General features: G+C 46.8%; 1 protein-coding gene across 3 annotated transcripts in view; it reads left to right on the forward strand.

Moving 5' to 3' along the window:
• Window positions 1–15923, forward strand: part of KANSL1 (KAT8 regulatory NSL complex subunit 1) — a 443961-nt gene that overhangs the window by 362550 nt on the left and 65488 nt on the right. For all 3 annotated transcript variants that reach the window (XM_030221966.1, XM_030221964.1, XM_030221967.1), the window contains exons 11-12: window positions 3602–3720; window positions 3957–4014. In XM_030221966.1, the coding sequence (XP_030077826.1) occupies window positions 3602–3720; window positions 3957–4014 (177 nt within the window). The remainder of the gene's footprint in view (window positions 1–3601; window positions 3721–3956; window positions 4015–15923) is intronic.

Below are 15923 nucleotides of genomic sequence, written 5' to 3' on the forward strand. Positions count from 1 at the left end.
AAATGAGAATGTTATAGTGCCTTTGCGTCGCTCTGTGGTTTGACTGCACCTCGTATGTTATGTGCAGTTCTGGTCACCGCATCTCAAAAAAGATATAGCAGAATTAGAAAAAGTACTGAGAAGGATGACAAAAATGATAAAGGGAATGGAACAACTTCTCTATGAGCACTTCAGCTTGGAGAAGGGATGACTGAGGGGAGATAGAGGTCTGTAAAATACTGAGTGGAGTGGAATGGGTAGATGTGAATCACTTCTTTTTCCAAAAATAAAAGATTAGGGGGCATTCAATGAAACTATTAAGTAGTAACTTTAAAAACAAATCGAAGAAAATATTTCTTCACTCAACATGTAATTAAACTCTGGAATTTGTAGCCAGAGAATGTGGTAAAGGTAGTTAGCTTAGAAGGGTTTAAAAAAGGTTTGAATAATTTCCTAAAAGAAAAGTCTTAAGCCATTATTAAGGTGGACTTGGGAAAATCCACTGCTTATTTGTAGGATAAGCAGCATCAAATCTGTTTTACTATTTTTGGGATCTTGCTAAGTATTTGTGATCTGGATTGACCACTGTTGGAAACAGGATACAGGGCTTGATGGACCTTTTATCTGTCCCAGTATGGCAATGTTTATGTTCTTATGGATTCCACTTTGGAAATGGAAACGAAGTAAATGAAATTGTGATGAAGGCTTTCTTTAAACTGAGGTTGCTTTGTCGAATTAAGCCATATTTAGAACCGCCTCAGTTTAGAACAATTTTGCAATCTGATTTTAAGTCAAATTGACTATTGCAATAATTGCTCTATTAGGTTTACAATATACACAATTGTGTCAAATTCGGGTAATTCAGAAAGCAGCAGCAAAGCTGATTTAAAGATGGAAATTATTTTCATCATGCTAGTCAGTTTTTGGTAAAGTTGCATTGGTGAAGGAAAGAAATCATTTTAAGTTATTTTTGTTTGTTTTTAAGATTTTATATGTACAAGCCACAGATTATCTTCAAAATATAATCTTTTTATATTCAGGTCCTAGGGAGTTAGTCTATGCAGAAAGTTAGACTGAATATACCATCAATATCAATCTGCCCAAAATTGGTTACCAATCAGAGATTTTTGATAGGTAGTGGTCCTGATATGTGGAATAAACTGCCGTTCAATATATAAGATGTTAAGTATCATCCTTTCAGGAAAGCAGTTAAATGTTATCTCTTTGCACAATACTTAACAGGTATATAGATTGTCTAGAGATATTAGAAATGACTAGATAGTTTATTGCAATTTGAGGGTATGTCTCCGGATTTGCTTTCTTTTACTCTGTGATCCACCTTCAGCCAATTGATAAAGCGAAATATAAATGTCCACACTAGATTAGATTCTAAAGCTACTATAGTGCGCTAGTGCACCTGTCACATTGCATACTTGTTAGCATAATAATGACATCCACAGTCTCTGTGCACATTCTACTAAGGGATATAGCCACCTCATAGGTAGAGCAGTGTCCCTGCTTGGCATATAGAAAGCATCTACAAGGTCATTCCTTCATACTTTTACGTGGCATTGTTTGGATGCGACAGGTACAGCAGAAGTGGTCTTCAGAGTCAAATATATTCAGGCAGGGGTTTCCAGATCCCACCCAACATGAGGATTACTTTGCTACTTCCCACAGGTTCTGTACTGGATGATAAGGAAGGAGAAATTAGGTCTTGCCTGCTATTTTTATTTTTTTTGTTTAATCCAACCAGACCAGTCCAGAGTCCAATCCTTTAGTAATTCTGCTCTCATAGTGATTCATGTACACCATTGTTTTTACGTGGTGTTTTCCAGACATCGATTTTCTTTTCCTTGTTAAATGTTTACTGCTTCCTTCATCTAGTATTTTGGCTGTTGAAAATGTTTCAGTAGGACAACTCTAAGAAAGGAATAACATTCATGCTGCTGCTTGGTAATTTGAAAGCTCTTTCTTCTTTCTCTCCATCTGCTGGTTGTCTGGCATATTCCACATGCTCTCGACTGGTCTGGTTGTATTAAAGGCAAGAAAATTAGCAGAAAGACCTCATTTCTCCATTGTAACTTCAGTGAATGTAATAGATCACTTAAATGTAACAAATGCTAAGGGTGACCAGGCAAATCCTATAATCACATAAAGTGAGGTGATTTATTTGCAAATGACACAAAACTATTTAAAGTTGTCAGAGCGCATTGGGATTGTAAAATATTGCAGGAAGGCCTTAGGAAATGAGAAGACTGGGCATCCAAATGGCAGATGAAATTTAATGTGGACAAATGCAAAGTGATGCACACTGGGAAGAATAATCCGAATCATAGTTACCTGATGCTAGGGTCCACCTTAGGAGTCGACACTCAGGAAAAATATGTAGGTGTCATTGTTCTGAAATTTTCTGTCCAGTGTGTGGTGGTAGCCAAAAAAGCAAACAGGATGCTAGGAATTATTGGGAAGGGAATGCAAAATAAGACCAGGAATATTATAATAGCTCTGTATCGCTCCATGGTTTGACCTCACCTTGAGTATTGCCTTCAATTCTGGTTGCTGTACCTCAAAAAAAGAAGAGCAACCAAAATGATAAAGGGGATGGAACTCCTTCCTTATGTGGAAATGCTAAAGCAGTTAGGGCTCTTCAGCTTGGAAAAGAGACGACTGATGCGGGGATATGATTGAGGTCTATTAAATCCTGAGTGGTGTAGAATGGGTAGAAGTGAATTTTTCATTCTTTCAAAAAGTACAAAGACCAGGGGACACTCAATGAAATTACATGGAATTACTTTTAAATAGGAGGAAATATTTTTTCAGTCTAAGAATAGTAAAGCTCTGGAGCTCACTGCCGGAGGATGTGGTGACAGCAGTCAGCGTACCTGGATTTAAAAATGGTTTGGAGAATTTCCCGGAGGAAAAGTCCATAGTCTGTTGTTGAGATGGACATGGGGAAGCCACTGCTTGTCCCGGGATTGGTGGCATGGAATGTTGCTACTAATTGGGTTTCTGCTAGGTACTTGTGACCTAAATTGGCTATTGTTGGAAGCAGGGTGCTGGGCTAGATGGACCACTGGTCTGACCCCAGTATGGCTATTCTTATGTTCTTAAAGTACAGCATGACTATTATACAATCCATAAATTATCTAGAAAAACACTGTTTAAGTAAAATTAAATATTGATCAGTTTAGTTCCCAACTGAGAGTCAGGTTCTGAATCTTGAAAACTGTTTCATCAACTGAAAAAGCTTTTCTAAAAAGAATCTGATTTTTATATTGCCTTTACAAAGGACATGATTATTGGTCTAGACAGAGCTGGTGATAACATGCAGGGACCCAGGCTAGAAATTTGAAAGAGGGCCCCAAATCCTGTACCATCTTTGGCTTTAAGCAGGCTTGGGGGCCCAGGACAGTTGCCTTGTTTGCAACCCCCTCCCCCCCCCCCCCCCCCCCCCCCCCCCCCACACACACACACACACTAGTGTTGGCCCTGTTTCCAAAATGACTTACTACACTGAAAGAAGGCCAGTTTGAACTGGAACTGAAGAGAAGCAGAAGTTGATGTGTGAGGAATTCACTTTTCCTTTTTTTTTTCTACCCCCCCCTTTTCTCCACAACAGGCAGCGAGGAGGAGAAGAGGTGAAAGTTCCTTCGACATTAACAATATTGTCATCCCAATGTCCGTGGCAGCCACCACACGTGTAGAGAAGCTGCAGTATAAGGAGATCCTCACCCCAAGGTGCTGAACTGCTCCTCTTTTGCCCTGTTTGTTTCCCTTGCTGTTGCCTCCTTAACCCTGAAGTACCAAGATGACATTTTGTGCTCCATTGACCTCCTCCAACCACCCTTTGTTATGCTCATGTTTCTTTCTGTTAACCTCTCCTTCTCCCTTAACCTCTGTAGTCCTGAGCTGCTGTCTGTCTCCATTTCTGTCTCCTTGTGCTGACCCATCTCTCTCCCTCTCTCTCTCTCTAGCTGGCGAGAGGTCGAGGTGACTCCTCCTGTTCTTAATCCAGATGAAGACGAAGTGGAGGTATTTTTTGTTTTATTTTTCTGTCTATTGAGGTAGACTCAAGTATCTCTTGCAGCATTGTACCAACTCAGCAGAAGCAGAGTTAAACATATTTATAATTTTGATTTGGAAATTAAGAAGAAGCTGCAGAGATTAGAAGACAGTAACCCTGATGATCTTAAAGCCTAAATGGGGTTCCAGAAACTCTGGCTGTATTTTGTACTTGGAATTATACTACTTTGTGAATTTTGGGTAGAGGGTGAACCTACAGGATTTCAAGAGCTTAGTTTGCCAATTTCTCCATGGGCAAGCATTTTGAACTGGATCCACATGAGTTAGAGCGAGATACGTTGAGGCTGAGCTCTGGTGGCTATGGCGCAATTTACTAATGATAAGGTTGTTGGGGTCTGCTGTCATAGGAGATCTGTTCAATGCTGATGTTTTTAATGCCTTCCAATCTACCTGTCTCATTCCCTGTTTATATATGAGAGAAGTCCGGTTGTAACAGAGGAGGCTATACTTTTCTTCAGCCACTATTCCAGAGCTATTAACTAGAATGGTATATAAAAAGAATTTAAACAGGCTTATCTAGCTATGCTGTAGAGGCCAATAATTTTGGATTCGGGACCAAAATCCGGGTTTGGCTGAAACCAAAGGTGTCTGCCCCTACAGCCATCTGGCCAACCACCCCTTCACCCTTGACGAAAATGAATCTCCCCACCAGCTTGGCCCCCATGACCACCCTTCCCAGGCCTACATTAACAAGCCCTGGCATCTTCGGAAGCAGGAGAGAATCCCACTCTTTCCTGCCCAGTACAATTGCTTCTTTAAAATGGCTGCTAAGACTTCTTTGCGCCAGCATAAGCAAGAGCAATTTCATCACTTTTGCTAATGCTGGTGCCAATCTGAAAATGGCTGCTGGGACCTCCTGCTGCAGACTTGGCAGCCATTTTAAAGCAGCAGCGGCACTGGGCAGGAAAGAATGGGTTATTTTCTTGCCCCCAAGGAGGCCACTAGACCACCAGGGTTTGTTTAAGGTAGTGCCCACTGATGCTTTATGGGGGACAGGGGCAGGTACTACAAGGGTTTTGGCTGCAGATTCAATTTCAGCCGGAACGAAAACAACCAGTTTCGATCAGCCTCTACTGTACTTAAAACAAAATACGATGCTGAGTGCACCAGTACCTTCCCATGTTTAAGCTAATTGCTCAAGTACAAGTGAAGGCTGTGTTTAGATCTCTCAGTTTACAGCAGTCTTCATAACAGATGTTTGCTATCAGTCTGAGTGAGATGTCTGTAAACTTCTGAAAAACAGTGCTCCTTCACAGGGATGCTCATAACAGCCCTCCCTCACCCCCCCCCCCCCCCCCCACCACCACCATACACACCCACCTCTCTGTCCAAAAGATGCACATACCCTGCTATTTACCAATACATTGTCCCCCACCCTATTTGAGCTGGACAGAGAGCACTCCTTAGCATTAGATGCTGATAGAGACTATGCCATCTGACCCTTCTACCAGCTAGAAAACCTCTGATCAGGTCTCATTAAAAAAAAATTTGTCCAAGCAATTTCTTTTGACTCATAGGACACCAGTGTGAGAGCTCCTGTTCTACTAATTAGGGTATCATAAATTATCTTTAGGTAAGTTATAAATTTTGGTCCAACATATTCTAAAGGACTTAAGATCTGGGAGATCCAACTTACTAGGTCTCCTGGAAGTAAGAAACTGAATAAAAAAAAGCCAAATACAGGCGACTTCTGGTGTTGAACCCCACCAGTTGATAGAGCCAGCTCAAAACAATGCTAAACAATCAAGTTTCTATTTGTGTAGCATATGGTTGACGGCAGATAAAAGATCTGTACAGTCTATCCAATCTGCGCAAACGAGATAAACTCAAAGCATAAGGTGTGATGCGATACTACATATGCATACTTGATCTTTTTTTGTTTTAAATGTTTTTATTCAATTTTAACAGTTACAAATATATGTTTCATTCTTGCTAACAAACCAGAACTATTATGAAACAATAACATTTCCCAACTCTTACATCAATTAGGTTTGTTGTCCTGATTTTCCATAGCTTCCCACTCCCCTAGATCAATACAGCATTTAACATCTTTAAATCCCTTTCCATTGTTCATATGGATTCCAAATTTTCTGAAATTTTTGTAAATGCCCTTTTCAGATAGCTGTCAATTTTGACATTTGGTAAAGGTGGTGTAATCTATCTTCTACCACCTGAAGTTTAGGAACCTCCTTCTGCCTCCAAGCTTTGGCTATAGCCAACTTAGCTGCAACCAGGAATTGAATAGCCAGTTTATGACAATGTATCGGGCTCTTTTTAGGTCGTATATTCAGTAGGCAAAACGTAGCATGACCCGGGTAAACTATCTTTATCATATCCTGTAGCCTCTCTAAAATTTCAAGCCAAAATCCCTGTATCCGGGGGCAGTCCCACCAAATGTGCCAAAATGTACCTGTCTCCCCACATTCTCTCCAGCAGTCCGTTGTGAGGCTTGGATAAAATTTATGTAGCCGCACCGGAGTGTAATACCACCTATAGAGAATTTTAAATCCATTTTCTACCAGTGGCTGGGTGATGGACGGCTTCAACAGATATCTGTAACTTCCTGCCCACCACTCCTCTGTCCCCTGAACTGAAGATCCTCCTCCCAGCTCTTTGTGTAAATACCCTGGGGTGAAGAGAGGAGGATCAGTGCTCTATACAAACGAGTTATACTACCCTTGCTCCCACCCCATCTCGTCGCCCTTTCCAACCCTGTCTCCGCCAGTTCCAATTCATCTCTAGCCCGCCTCAAGACACCATGTCCCTCTCCTCCAAATCAAACTCTTCCTTCAGTTCCTCAAAGGGTTTTATTTCACCATTACTCCATATCTGTCCCAGGGTACTGAACCCTTTCTTAGCCCACGTCTTATATGTATTCTCTTCTACCCCAAGTGGGAAACCCGGGGCGCCTTGTATAGCCATCTGTAAAAAATATTTTCTATCAGGGAAAACCCTCCTTCTGATTTGAAGCCGTGTATGTAACAAGTGCTTAGGGCCCAACGGGACTCTTCGTGCGGCTGCTAAGATATCTTTTCCCGAGCTCCAGAGTTTGGAGCTCAGGTATCGAGTGCCCATCCAAGCTCTTTCCCAATGCAACCATTTCTTCGTGTTCCTTGGATCCCACTCCGCTAGGACACGCAATTGTGCCGCTTGGTAATATAAGTAAAAATTTGGGACTCCCATGCCACCTTTAGCTGAAGTTTGAAACAACACACTCCATTCACTCTAGGAGGTCTCTTTCGCCAGATATATGCAAACAATTTTTTGTTTAGTTGCTGAAAGAAAGCCCGAGGAATCGGCAGTGGGAGTGCCAAAAAGAGAGAGAGCAATTTTGGTAGGAGCATCATCTTGACTGCATGAATTCTGCCCAGCCAGATTATAGTAAGGCCTTCCCATCTGTCCAACTCATCAAACAACTCATCTAGCTTCTTTGGGAAATTTTCCTGATATAAGTTTTCTATCTTGGGGGTAACCCTAACACCCAGGTATCTGATTGCTGTGGGTGCCCAGTGGAATGGATAGTTTTCTTTTAGTCTCAGAGCCTCTCCCTTGGGCATGGTAAGATTAAGAATCTCTGATTTATTTACATTAATTTTAAAGCCCGAGAGCCTTCCATACCGGGTCAGTTCCTCCATGACCTGCTGGAGCGATTGATCAGGACGAGTTAGTGTCAACAGCACATCATCAGCAAAGAGCATGATCTTATGCTCTCTGGAACCCCTGACTACTCCCTGAACATTCCCATGGTCTCTAATCCTCTTTGCAAAGGGTTCAATTGTTAAGGCAAAAAGCAAGGGGGAAACTGCCTCGTTCCTCTTTCTAACACTTTCGTGTGGGTTCCATTTATTTTCAGTGTTGTGCATACTTGATCTTGATTTGTCCTTGCCATTTTCAGGGCAAAACCTGTAGAAGTCTGCCCAGCACTGGCCTTGTTCTCCAACTACTGAAGCTGTCATCAAAGCCCCCACTCCAGCCCATCCAGTTCTGACCAGCCATGGTCAGGACACAGACTAGAAGTCTTCCTGGTACTGGCTTTGCTTCCTAGTTACTGGAGTTGCCATCTAAACACTACTAAGTTGGTCTGGTTCCATTCTCTTTCCATGCAGGATTCCTTTATATTTATCCCCATGCATTTTTGAATTCTATTACCATTTTCATCTCTACCAAGTCCCATGGGAGGGCATTCCAGGTATCTACTATCCTCTCCATGAAAAAGTACTTCCTGACCATTATTCCTGAGTCAGTTCCCCTGCAACCTCAAATCATCTCCTCTAGTTCTTCTGCCTTCCCATCTCTGAAAAAGGCATGGTTGTAGATTAATACATTACAAATATTTGAATGTCTGTATTATATCACCCCTCTTTCCCCTTTTCTCCAGGGTATACATCTTCTCAAGTTTCTCCTCGTACATCTTGTGGCACAATCCCCATACCATTTTCGTTTTTCTCTGAACCTCTAAGTCTTATGTCCTTATTTTATTTTTTATTTATGTTGATTTATATACCGTGTCTTATTGCAACTGCAAAACAGAACGGTTTACATATATATAAAAAAATTAGTGTATACAAATAAACAAACATAGGAATTCCATTCATGACAGGAAAGCACAGCAACCAGGATAAACTACATAATAAATCAATACAAATTAAAAATCTAATATACAGTTAAGCTACCCCATTTTTCTTTTTCTTTTTGACCTTATCTCATTATGCTAAGTTCTGTGAGATACTGCCTCCATAACTGAACACAATACTCCGTGGAGCCTCACCAACGACTTGTACAGGGACATAAACACCTCTTTCCTTGTCATCAAGCAGATGCAGCCATTACAGATGGGTTGTGTCCATCAACCAGCAGAGGGAGATAGCACACTTTTTTCAGTGCCTTATACCAGCTTGCTCCACTGCCTCTCTTCAGTATTCTCTATCTCCCCTAGCAGATTGGCTGCAGCTTCTTCGAGCTCCATCTAAAATGTGCCTGGAGGTTGCTCCTGTGCTTTTGCCAGTTGTTAGCAGGGGTGTTGGAGGCTATAGCAGCTTCACTTTAAAGGCACATAGGTTCGCCCTTTCCCTGCCTTACCCATACCTCCGTGGATGTTGACACATTGCTTAGCTTTCCCTGTCCTTCCCCACCAACAGTGGATGCAGGCACATAGGTTTGCCCTTTCCCTGCCTTTCCCACTCACCTGAGCCTCCGGAGTTCTATTTAACTCTGCTTTCCTCACAGCGTTAAAAAAAAAAAAAAAAAAAAAAAGTCGCATTGGCGCTTAGACACTGGAACAGAGGTTTTTCCTTACCTTTTTCTGTGGGACCGGAGCTGTGATACTCGGTCCAGTGAGGTAAGAGTGTTTTCTGACTCCTCCGGGGAGGGCCCGCGATCGGGGCGATTTGGCGCGAACCGCCATTTTGAATTTTACCGCCGTTTTCGGCGATGGCTGCGGAGACAGTTGTCGCGTCCGCTGCTCCCTCCGGCGCCTCCGCCGTGGGGGGCGGCGATTCGGGGGCCGCGGCGGGGAGCCAAGGCCCGCCGCGGTGATGGCCGCTCGGCCAGAGGCCGGCGATTGCGGCCGCCGGTCTCTCGGTCTCCGATGGTGGGGGCAGTGGTTGCGCTGGGGAAGGAGGCGCTGCCCGGGCGCGTTGGCCGGCGTCCTCGGCTCTCCCGGGCGCAGGGGTTTGGTGCTCCGCCTCTGAGGTGCGGGATTGAGCAGACAGAGCCAATCAGAAGGGCTCTGTCAATGGCCAGGCTCGGGTTGGTTGGCTATACCTGCGGGGGCGGGGCGGCTGATGCTGTGCAGTACTTAAAGGAAGAGACTGAGGTAGAACTTTGCTTCCGGTTCTGTTCCCGAGGCCTGTTTCCTGTGTTCCTCTGCGTTCTTCTGGTTTTGACCTTTGGACTGTTCCTGGTTTTCCCTGCTCGCTGCCTGCCTCGACCTCTTGCCGGATCTTGACTTCGTTGTCTGCTGCCTGCCCTGAACTTTGCCCGTTATTGGATGTTCTCTTCCTCCATCTGCCCTGTGCTCTCCTGGTCCCTGTCCGGGTCAGCTTGGCACCCCGCGGTTCCTGAAGTCCCGTTGACCGCCTGCAGCTGGGGGCTCAACCCTTGGTGAACGGCGGTCGCCGCGGGTGAAGATTTGGGGTTGCTCGGCTGTTCCTTAAGGTCCCTCGGGGCCTTACGGGACCTAAGGGCTCACCATCCTTGCACACAATACAACAGTAAAGAACTGTTACAAGTGTGGCAAACGCAAATCAGCAGCGGGGCTCTGTAAATCGTGCTGTACAGACGTTAGAGCCGGCCCGAGCATGGCGAGCGACGATTCTTCGTGCTCTGAGCTGGCAGCGGACGCCATTTTGAATTTACCACATGGCGCGACCTCCGCTGAGACGGAGAGTCCTGAGCCCGGGGGGAGGCCTCGGAGTGAGGCTGATATGGAAGCTACTAGCCCCGGCAGAGATCCGGGTGCCCAGGGTGAGTTTTTCTCCCCTGATTTTGTCTTATTAATGCATAAAGCATACATGCTTAAAAGAGCTCTCCCACAAAGCCCGGCACGGGCCTCTTCTAATGCCTCCTCCCCCCCCGGTGGATTCTAGCCCTCTGAGGTGTTATTCCCTGATAATTGGCAGAATATGAAGCGCAGAGGGCTCATTCCCCTTCAGAGAGTGCTGCACCTCTCCCCCCCCCCCCCCCCCCCCCCCCCCCCCCCAGTGGTCGGGCTGCGAGGATTCGGAGGACTCTGGCAGGCCTTCATGGTCTGAGGAGCCAGAGTCTGGTGCAGGAGTGACTCAGGATCTGGACGATCCCTCCGCGGTGAGGATTTTCCACCGTGATGAGCTGCCAGCGCTTATTTCTGATGCCCTGCAGGCTCTCTCTATTGAGGACCCTGCCAGTGGCACAGCCTCCTCTGTGAATCCTAGGATGGCTAGTACCAAAAAGCCTGCTCAAGCCTTTCCTTTGCAAGACTCCATCCAAGAGCTTATTTCGGCTGAATGGGCTGACCCCGAGGGACCTTTGAAAGTTTCCAGGGCTATGGGGCAATTATACCCTCTGAGTGAGGAGCATATGGCTCGCTTTGCTATGCCTAAAGTGGATGCCCTAGTCACAGCTGTGACAAAGAGAACTACCCTCCCTGTTGAAGGAGGTGTTGCCCTGAAGGATATTCAAGACCGTAGACTGGAATCAGCACTTAAACGGTCATTTGAAATTGCAGGTCTCACTATTCGGGCCTCTGCATGCAGTTGTTATGCTGCTAGAGCCTGCCTGGCTTGGTTGCAACAGGCAGTGGAACAGCCCGGTGATGGAGTGGAGCCCTTTTCAAATGTGGCTCCGCGGATGGAGCCGGCCTTGTCCTTTCTTGCTGATGCCCTTTATGATATTGTCAGAGCTTCAGCTAAACACATGGCAGTAGCAGTGGCGGCTCGCCGTCTTCTTTGGCTAAGGCATTGGGCAGCGGACATGGCCTCTAAGCAAAGGTTGGTGAAGATGCCCTTTCAAGGCCTTCTCCTGTTTGGTGAGGAGTTGGAGAAAATTGTGAAGGGCCTGGGTGAGGCTTAAACCCCAGCGCTTGCCCGAAGATAGGCCTCGGCCTTCCTCTAAGGGTGCGGCGGTCCACTCCTCTTACAGACCTCGCTTCCGTGAAGCTCGAAGGTACCGCCCGGGGCGTTCTGCTGGGTTCACTTCTCGTGCCCGTTTTCAGCAGAGGAACTCCTTTCGCTCGGAGAAACGTTCCACAACCACTGGCTCAAGGCCTGGAGTTCAGGGACGACCCTCTCAATAATGGTGCGCCGGCCCTCTCCTCGAGTCCTGTCATCGGAGGACGTCTTTGCCGAGGAGTGGGCCAACATTTCCTCAGATCAGTGGGTCTTGGACCTGATCAGAGACGGTTACAGAATAGAATTTGACGCCACTGTAAGAGACGTATTTGTGGAGTCCCGATGCGGTTCTGCCGCCAAACGGGCGGCGGTAGAGGAGACTTTACAAGGTCTGATTCAGATAGGGGCCTTGTCCCCGGTACCTCCCGCCGAACACGGCTGCGGTCGCTACTTCATCTACTTTGTGGTGCCGCGAAAAGGAGGGTTTTTTTCGCCCTATTCTGGACTTAAAAGAATTAAACAAGTCCCTGAGAGTTTGGCATTTTCACATGGAAACCCTGCGCTCCGTCATTGCGGCGGTACAGCCAGGAGAGTTTCTCACGTCTCTGGACCTGAAAGAAGCTTACTTGCACATTCCATTTTGGCCCCCGCACCAGAAGTTTCTGAGGTTTGCGGTGATGGGAAAGCATTTCCAGTTCTGGGCCTTGCCTTTTGGCCTCGCCACAGCTCCCCGCACCTTTTCGAAGGTTATGGTGGTAGTAGCTGCCTTTCTAAGGCGAGAGGGTATTCGGGTTCACCCGTACCTGGACGACTGGCTCATTCGAGCAAACTCTGCTGCAGAGAGTCAGCATGTAACAGCCAGAGTGGTCTCAGTACTTCAATCTCTGGGCTGGGTTGTCAATTTGGCCAAAAGTCACCTGACCCCCTCGCAGTCTCTAGAATATTTGGGGGCCAGGTTCGACACAGCCTCAGGCTATGTGTACCTACCCGAGCAAAGGCGGTGCAAGCTTCAGAATCAGGTCCGTTTGCTCCTGAGGATGCCCCGCCCGCGAGCTTGGGTCATTGTCCAGCTGCTTGGATCGATGACGGCCACCATGGAACTGGTGCCCTGGGCTAGAGCGCACCTGAGACCTCTACAGTATGCTCTACTCCAAAGATGGTCTCCAGTATCACCAATGCAGACTCTCTTGGCTCCCTGCGGCCCAACTCAGCATGGAGTGGTGGCTCTCAGACAGCATGCTGCGGCGTGGAATGCCGCTGGCGCTCCCCGATTGGTGCCTAGTGGTGACAGATGCCAGTCTGAAAGGCTGGGGCGCACATTGCAAGGGGAAGCATGCCCCAGAGTCTGTGGACACCCGAGGAGTCGGAGTGGTCCATCAACCACCTAGAGTTGAAAGCGGTGTTTCAGGTGCTTCTGGCCTTTCAAGTGACCCTGGAAGGATTGGCTGTCAGAGTGATGTCGGACAACACGACAGCAGTGGCCTACATAAATCGACAAGGCGGCACTCAGTGCAGAGCTCTAGCCGCGCAGGCCGAACAAATTTGTCACTGGGCCGAGCTGCATCTACAGTTTCTGTCGGCAGCTCACATTGCAGGTCAGAGCAACGTGCAAGCCGATTATCTAACAGGCATCAGATCGATCCAGCGGAGTGGGAATTTGCAGACGAAGTGTTCCTGCAGATATGTGCCAAGTGGGGCAAGCCCGTGATGGATCTAATGGCGACAAGCTCCAATGCCAAAGTCCCGTGCTTCTTCAGCAGACGGAGAGATCCTCGCACGGCGGGGTTGGATGCCTTGGCTCAATCCTGGCCTCCGGGCCTACTGTATGTGTTCCCTCCGTGGCCCTTGATAGGGCGAGTGCTCCTGCGGATTCGGCTGCATCCAGGAGAAGTGGTTCTCGTCGCCCCAGATTGGCCCATGAGGCCTTGGTATGCGGACCTCCGACAGATGCTCGTAGAGGATCCCCTTCAGTTACCTCTGGTTCCCAACCTGTTGTCACAGGGTCCGGTGACCATGGAGGACGCCGGCCGATTTGGTCTTATGGCCTGGCGATTGAGAGGGCGCAATTGAGAGGCAGAGGCTATTCCAATAAAGTAATTACCACTCTCCTGCAAGCCCGCAAGCGTTCCACTTCCGTGGCTTATGCCAGGATTTGGCGCCAGTTTGGTGTGCTTCCAGAGAGATCACACCCCTGCGGGCTCCTGTCTTGCCGATTCTGGACTTTTTGCAGGATGGTGTACAAAAAGGCTTGGCCTATAATTCCCTGCGGGTGTAAGTGGCAGCATTGGCCTCCCTGCGTGGCAAGGTTGAAGGCGTGTCTTTAGCTGCTCATCCGGATGTGGCACGGTTTCTTAGAGGGGTGCTTCGGCTCCGTCCTCCCGTGCGTGCACCTTGTCCAGCTTGGAACCTGGGGCTAGTGCTGAAGGCCCTTCAGGGTGCTCCCTTTGAACCGCTTCGGCGTGCTTCAGAGAAAGATTTGACATTGAAGGCCGTCTTGTTAGTGGCCATTACTTCAGCGAGACGGGTGTCAGAGCTCCAGGCACTGTCCTGTAGAGACCCTTTTCTGCAGTTTTCAGAGTCCGGGGTCACGGTTCGGACTGTGCCTGCCTTCTTGCCTAAGGTGGTTTCAGCGTTTCACCTAAACCAACCTATTTTCTTGCCCTCCTTTGTCGAGGAGGAGTTTCCAGAATCTCTTGGGCAATTGCACCTGTTGGACGTGCGCAGGACTCTGCTGCAGTATCTGCGAGTTACTAACTCTTTCAGGACTTCTGATCATCTGTTTGTTTTGCTATCAGGTCCTCGCAGAGGGTCTCCAGCGTCTGAAGCCACTATTGCCCGCTGGCTCAAAGAATCTATCTTTTCAGCTTATTTGCTTGCCGGCCGGCCTCCGCCTGATGCCTTTAAGGCGCATTCCACTAGAGGAATTTCCTCTTCTTGGGCTGAAACTGGAGCACTCTCTCTTCAAGAGATTTTTGTAGTGCAGCAACATGGGCTTCTATGCTCTCTTTTGCCGGACATTACAGGCTGGATGTGGCTGCCAAGAGGGACGCACATTTTGGAGCACAAGTGCTGGCGCGTGGTGTGGCTTGTTCCCACCCTATCTAGGGATTGCTTTGATACATCCCATCTGTAATGGCTGCATCTGCTTGATGACAAGGAAGGGAAAATTAGGTTCTTACCGTGATAATTTTCTTTCCTTTAGTCATAGCAGATGCAGCCATGATCCCTCCCTGTCTGATTCTATCTGCTGTAAATCTATTTCAGGTTCTGTTTGTGTTTCCTGGAGATTCTGTCCTTGGGAGAAAGTCGGAAAACAGTCTTCAGGATTCTTGTTCAATTAAAGGAGGATGACTTAATTCCCTTCAGTTTCGTGTTTTGGAGGATGAGTTTATTCCCTCCAGGAGGATGAGTTTATTCCCTCCAGTTATGTCTCAGTGGAGGATGAGTTTATGCCCTCCGGGAGGATGTTTCATTCCCTCCATTCTGAGTTAATGCCCTTTGTTGTAGGGCCATCGTTCGCTGTGAGGAAAGCTTATGTTATTCCCATTGCGGTTTGCCATACTGCTTTGGAAGCTTCAAATACTGAAGAGAGGCAGTGGAGCAAGCTGGTATGAGGCACTGAAAAAAGTGTGTTCTCTATCTCTCTCTGCTGGTTGATGGACACAACCCATCTGTAATGGCTGCATCTGCTATGACTAAAGGAAAGAAAATTATCACGGTAAGAACCTAATTTTCCCTTTCTTCAGCTTGTTATACCTCTCTCTGTGCAGCCTAGCATCCTTCTGGCTGTGGCCACCACCTGTCACATTGTTTTGTGACCTTGAGATCCAAGGTCCATCTTCTGAGCTGTGCTCATCAGTCTCTCGCCTCTTATCTTGTACATTTCCTTGAATTTCTGCAACCCAAGTGCATCATTCTGCAGTTCTTTGCATTAAGTTATAACTGCCATACCTTAGACCATTCTTCTGATTTTTTGAGATCTTTTCATGGTTTCTACTCCCTCTAGGGTATCCAGTCTGTTGACGATTTTTGTGTCATCCACAAAAAGGCAAACTTTTCCTTTTAACGTAGTAAGTGACGGCAGATAAAGACCTGAAGAGTCCGTCTAGTCTGCACAACAGTCACATTCATTATCAATGTAAGATTAAATCAGTAATGATCATGATATTATATACTTAATCATGGTCTGTCTTTGGTGTTTCTGGGCCATAGACCATAGAAGTCCACCCGGCTCTACCCTTATGTTACAGCTACTGGATTTGCCGTCAAATC

This window comes from Microcaecilia unicolor, chromosome 12, assembly GCF_901765095.1.
Source record: "Microcaecilia unicolor chromosome 12, aMicUni1.1, whole genome shotgun sequence".
Taxonomy (NCBI): Eukaryota; Metazoa; Chordata; class Amphibia; order Gymnophiona; family Siphonopidae; genus Microcaecilia; species Microcaecilia unicolor.